The sequence below is a fragment of the Gymnodraco acuticeps genome, unplaced genomic scaffold, assembly GCF_902827175.1.
Source record: "Gymnodraco acuticeps unplaced genomic scaffold, fGymAcu1.1, whole genome shotgun sequence".
NCBI lineage: Eukaryota > Metazoa > Chordata > Actinopteri > Perciformes > Bathydraconidae > Gymnodraco > Gymnodraco acuticeps.
Window position 1 is genome coordinate 497,831 of NW_022989855.1, and position 6,114 is coordinate 503,944.

Genomic DNA, 6,114 nt, shown 5'->3' on the forward strand with positions numbered 1-6,114 from the left:
TCTACCAACACTGGCTGACAATGGTCCTGTGGCTCTGAGAAAGAGACCCTCTGAAATATGCATGAGGAAATCCACACCTGTTTCCAGGTAACCAAGGCAGGGATTCTGAACCGTGACGTTGAATTTAGTGTGTATATGTGTGTGTGTGTGTGTGTGTGTGTGTGTGTGAGTGTACACCTGTGTGGGCGCATGCACAGCACAGCTTCCTACCTGTTCAGACACTCTGTAGGGACGAAAGCAGCTGTCAACTCAAAGACTAAGACATAATCTGAGCAGGAGAAATGAGATGAAACAGAGCCGGCCTTGCTTCTGTAAAGGTTCCCTGCACTACTGAGAACTTTTACGCATGGAAACAGGTCAAAGTTGGCCCTTTTGAGACGAGCTGAAGCTGGAAGCGGAGACTTGGTGGAGGGTGGACCACAGAGGCTAAAGAGGTCTTGACAGGTCTTTCTCTGAGTGCTGAGTATCTATTCGTGCAAGTATGAATCCAGTGTGGAAAGTTTACAAGAGCAAAGTGCTGAAGACTTTCAACCCTGAGTATGAGGAGGACGCGGCTGAAGAGGTACAGAACTTTTCAATCTTATTGATCCATACACATATGGGAAAGTAGACGTGGTTGTTGGGAGTCAGGAAATCACCAGGTTTTGTTTCCTTGTCATTTTTTATTCAATGCAGGGTCAGTTGATCTTGCAGGCTGATTTGTTTTCTATGCAAAGGGAACATTAAGAAGATCTTAGGCCTTCAATATACTTCTCTGGTGCATTTTGACTTTACCAACTGAATTGGTTAAAATGTGCATGCAGATCAAGTGTTTGTATAGCAGTGTCAAATGTTAAATCCTGTAGCAGATATTTTCACAGCAACAATTAATAGCTTGTAACTGAAGTATTTTACATCAAGGAACAATTACAAGGCAAATAATCATTGGAAACTAATGATATGTCATGTTTATTTAATGACTATACTTAAATTTAAATTAAGGTTGGGAAATCTGTCAAACACAGCATTGATGAAGATTAATCCTGTGGTTTGCAATATGTTTGGCTTGATGAGGCTTAGTTTGAATAAGTGTGCCTAAGAACATAAAAGTTACAATATTTCAACCAAGAAAAAAATCTGACTTGCCGGATTTGCAAAAATCTGCAACACATCGTTTCACCAGTTACACATTTTAACAGATTACTCACAAATGGAGTACTTTACATTATTGTGCATGTACCTGACTTTTCCTTTCACCAATGGTTTTCAATGCGACATCTGTAAACCATCAGGGTTTGGTACCAACGAATCAGACACAGCGCTGCATTGACCCAGATCTCTGGAGGACTCAGAAACTCGATCCTGCACACGAGCTGAACAAACGGATTAGTTTGCATTCCTCTAATTGACTGACATGGAGAGGAAGAGACAGATAGCCAAGGCCTCGTGCACTCAGCCTCCAACTGTAGTCTCTTTAGTGCCAGAGCAGAGACAGATTCCATTTGTAGGAATGTGCAGAGTTGTCGACGCTGCTATTGAAGTCGACATTGCTCTTTGGACACTTGTGCAATATTACACAACTACTTATGTATCACTAGGACCTAATGTCACACATATACTGATGTGGAAATACTAAACAAAAACAATGAAACAATTTTGCAAGCGGCTGTTACTTCACACTAGGGCTGTCCTCATGTCATTATTCGTCAAAAGATTCCACTTAATATTTATCTACAATCATAACTCATTTGATGTGCATTCTTTTTTAGGCAAATGCAATAGATTGAAAATGATGAGTATGCTCCTTACACAGCATACCTATCATGCACTGGATTATTTACCAAATAATAAAATATTGAATATATCATCCATTGTTCAGGCTCCAGCAATCTACCTCTTCAATACTCTTTATGCACTTTTCTTCATGTACCCTTTTAAGGGGCTTGTTCTGGGTATTCTACAGGTTGTAGTTTCCACATTACAGGTACATCCATTTAGTCTTTTTTACTCTGTTGCAGATCACAGAGGTGGAGAATGACTTAGGACCTGTCCAGGAGGATGAGGGATCCAACGCTGTTTCCCAGCTTGCAAAGAAAGTGTGTGAACATTAGACAGCTGCTGCTTAATGTTTGTAAGATTTTTATATTCAGGAAAAGTGTTTAAGTTAACCCTATAGACGAATAAAGTAACATTTTCAATATACCTCACAACTTCAGTGTCAGTAATGAGCAATGTTGTAAGTGGTTGTTAAGCGTGTTCTTCTTTTAGGACTATTGTTCAAATGATCTCATGAGACCACCTTAATGTGTATCTACTTTGACCTTTGACCCCTGTTTGTGTTTGGTTGTGTTTTCAGATGCAGGGGGCCGGGGCTAAAAGCTGGAACAGGTTTTCAACTCTCTTCAACAAAGAGGATGAACACCAGCTTCTGGAGGAGACGGAGAGCCCGCCAGTCCCCGACCAGTGAGTGGAAATCTCTCTTTGTTCACATCTGTCCTCTTTCTACCAGCTCGAGTTTCAGTCCTGCACCTTGTGCCATCTGGGGGCTTTGGATCCTGGAAATAAGGGGTATTTTTTAAGGTAGTATCTGTGTATGACGTGTAGGTTTGTCTTTTCATATTTTTATTTTACTGTACTTGAGAGTAGCCCAAATAATGTTTAAGCTTAGCATAAAGCATAAATACTTGAAACTGGGACAAAAAGCAAGCACGGCTCTTTCCGAAGGTAACACAGTTTGTTGACTAGCACCTCTAAAGCTCACTAATGTAATATAAATAATGACAGGTTGTGGTTCAGAGGTGCCGGTAGGGTGCTTTTGTTACCTTGGACAAAGTAAGGCTAGCTGTGTTACCCTATTTCCAGTTATAATGCTAAGCTAAGCTAATATTGATCTTCTCCTCTAACTCTTTGAATGGAAGTGCAGATATTTTTTCACATTTTGAGAACGCAAAAACTGCATTCAGACCTGATTTTGAACCAGTATGTTTTCCAACATATATCTGTTGTTTCTATTTTCAGAACAATTCAAATTGTGGATTGCTTTAAACTGGAATCTACCTCAGCCTAACTAATTAGTACTAAAAGGAAATCTGAAATCAGAAAACTAGTTTATAATGGTGAATTATAGGACATGTTGCCCCACTATTTCTGACTGACTCCTAAAATTAACCCTGCTGCTTCCTCTGAATCCTCAGTCCACTTGCAATCAGGCCGGAGGAGCCTCCTCGTCCCACAAAGCGCTCGGCATTCTGGGATAGCTTTGCCTCCAACTGGGCTGCCAAGAAGCAGGCGGAGGCTGCTGCCGCGGCCGCTGCCTATGAGACAGCAGCAGCTCAGGGTGAGGAGGGGGTGACAGAGGCCGGAGAAGAGATCAGCCAGGATGGGCAGATCCCTCAGGGAGAGGAGAGCGAAGAGGGAGGAGGAGGAGAAGAAGGGAGGAGCAGCAACAGCTTCTCCAAATACGTGTCGCTCGGAGGAGGGAGCGAGGACGCATCCTTCAAGTGGAACTTTGTCACCAGCAAACTGGCAGAGATGAAGACCAAGAGCAACTAGCTGCTCCTGGTGAACGAATCTGGAGAGTATAAACAATATGATGAAGGGTTTATATGTAGGAGTATAGAGGAAGTTTAGGGGGAGGCTATATGTTACACAGGATGTCCTGTAACTGTACAGCTATTGTAAAAGTCCCTTTCATTCTGAGCTTTTGAATTATGCACCGTCTCCTAACCACATCACAATGAACAAAAACAATGTGTTTAAAAACATTTCCTTGATTATATTTTAGGCCCACATGCTCTGAGCCCACACATAGTTTGAATAACATTTTCAAGAGCAAGCAAAGATCACATTTTAAACCTGATATTAAAATCTCAAGGGAGACAAAAAGGTGTTCATTATTCGATACTATCAGAATATAATGACTTTATTTCACAAAGAGGACTTCTACAAATGTTAGAACTGAAAAGGTTACACAAATTGATAATAATCTATTATTTCTCTGAGATGAGGTGGATGTACGATGCATATCTGCTGAGTTTATAGTTGTCTCTTCACCAGTTTGAGACACAGCATGATGCAGTGTAACATGTTTAGAGAATACAACAAATCATTTAAGTGTTGAACCTGGTCTGCACGTTACAGCCTGCTTTAGTGAGGTTGTATGGACATATCTTCTTCCCCAAAGTGCTTTTTAAACCACAAAAAGGTGCCTTCACACCTGTCAGCAAATTTGATCTAATCTGTAGTTTAGCAAAAACCGGATTAAAAGATTAAAGGCAGCGATAGCTGGATTAGTTGAGGATTATCTCACTTAACCTGCACAGAGGGCAGGGCTTTCAGTGAAGAGATTTGGCAGTGCGACAAAACTATTACATAATTTAAGCATTTCTCTCTCCTCGGGTAACAGGAAGGGGAAACGTGCTGCATTTATACGAAATGTGTGAAATATGAATGTGTGCGTGTGGTGAGATAATGTCAGGTGACTTTCTTTTCTGATCTTGACTGAGACTGTGCAGTGTGAGCTCTTTACATTCCTGATTTTGTGACATGAAAGAAAACTTGTTTATTTCAGATTTTGTTTTGATTAATCGTATATTTAATAAAGACTACTGCACTAAGAGTTCTCACCAGTCATGATTGAGCAAATGTTCTTTCTTCTGCAAAACAGGATGAAAATATCAACCCTTTTCCCAGAAAAAGTGAAAGTATTTTTAGCAGCAGGACAGCATGGTGAGCCAACCATACTAATATGGTATTTTGATATTGGATGTAGTAGGACATCCTGATATTTGTGGCATTCTGCTTTTGACATACTTTACATAAAAGAACCAACATAAACTGTTTCTGTTCATTTTTTATTTAGTAGCATGGATACTGGAACAGAAAAGCTTTATCCCATCAGGTATGTGTATGTTTTTCTTAACACTAACACTAATTAGAGTTCATTCTAGCAAATTGCTTTCTTGAAAAAATCAAGACAACTTGACGAATACAAACCAGCCATGTCACACATGTGAGGCACTACATATCTTGTCCTGATTGATGATCGTTTTACTGTTACGTTTTTACTTTTGTTAAAAAAAGAACCTACACATTATTTCCATGAGTCAAGAAGCAGCATTAGTAAACAGTGGTTCACATTTTTTAATTTCTTTTTTGCCCAAAAAGGGGAAATCTAACATTAAGTGAAACATGAACATCCATAGGGGCATGTAACATGACCAATATGTCCAGGGTGTTTTCATTCAGTACAGCCCCAGAGACTCTGATGGACACATGGGTTGGACCTGTGCTGTGACTCTTCAAGCTATAAAGGAGGAGTGGGTGAGAGAAGCTTCCTGCAAACACAGTCTTTTTTAAAACAGTTTGTGCATCATTTACATACAGTCATCAATACAACTTGATTTTCCGTTAAGATGGATTTTAAGATAGCCATTTCTGGGTTTTTGTCTGAGTTGGAACTTTTAAAGCAACATTTAAATTGTGACAAAATCGACACGAGGCAGATTTGACCCAGTCAGTTATTCCTCTAACCAGCAGGGGGCTCCCTTTACCTTCTGACTGTAAAACATGTGTCTGCTCTATTCTTGTATCTTGTTTTACGGCCCGTGTCTCTCCCACTAAAGCCATCCCCTACTAAGAGCCAAATATATGATGGTATTTATACTCTGATCTCTCTTTTAACCTCCTTTATTTCCTGTTTTTCCTCTAATCTACTCCCACTTCCTCTCTAACTGCTCCATGTTTCCTCAGATACAATGTTTCCTATCATTTACGGGGGCCTTTGTTGACATTTCCCCTTTGAATTTGACCGTACATCCTAATAAAAGGTAAAGATTATGCGAGCAAATGCACCCAATGCTTTTTTTTTAGCTGACCGGCCTTCATTATTTCCATGTGCTTCCAGTGTCAGTCAGATTTCAGGGCTGTCACCGTGGATCCTGCGGAGCTCAGAGAGTCTCAGTAGTCTGGTCCAGACTTCCACAGTTGTCAGTCTGTATCAGAGCAGATCTCCCCCTCACTCACAACTCTGTGACATGTTCAGCTTTTTGGATATATTTATATAACTCGCCCAGTTTCTGTGTCAGAGACCATAACATAGAGGGGGCAAATGTATCCCACAAATGCATGATTTTA

At 40.4% G+C, this 6,114-nt stretch overlaps 1 protein-coding gene across 1 annotated transcript; it reads left to right on the forward strand.

Moving 5' to 3' along the window:
• The first annotated feature begins 273 nt into the window (after window positions 1-273).
• Window positions 274-4,577, forward strand: LOC117562227 (uncharacterized protein C1orf232). The gene is made up of 4 exons (XM_034240082.1): window positions 274-562; window positions 1,998-2,075; window positions 2,336-2,442; window positions 3,174-4,577. The coding sequence occupies exons 1-4, from the start codon at window positions 482-484 to the stop codon at window positions 3,529-3,531; spliced, it is 624 nt and encodes a 207-aa protein (XP_034095973.1). The 5' UTR covers window positions 274-481; the 3' UTR covers window positions 3,532-4,577.
• The last annotated feature ends 1,537 nt before the right edge of the window (window positions 4,578-6,114 follow it).

What these genes read in the sequence shown, in the direction of transcription:
- LOC117562227 (XM_034240082.1), top strand. Translation starts at nt 482, where the DNA reads ATGAATCCAGTGTGGAAAGTTTACAAGAGCAAAGTGCTGAAGACTTTC. An exon ending in TTTCCCAGCTTGCAAAGAAA is followed by an intron (nt 2,076 to 2,335) that starts GTGTGTGAACAT and finishes TTGTGTTTTCAG; the next exon opens with ATGCAGGGGGCCGGGGCTAA. An exon ending in AGCCCGCCAGTCCCCGACCA is followed by an intron (nt 2,443 to 3,173) that starts GTGAGTGGAAAT and finishes CTGAATCCTCAG; the next exon opens with TCCACTTGCAATCAGGCCGG.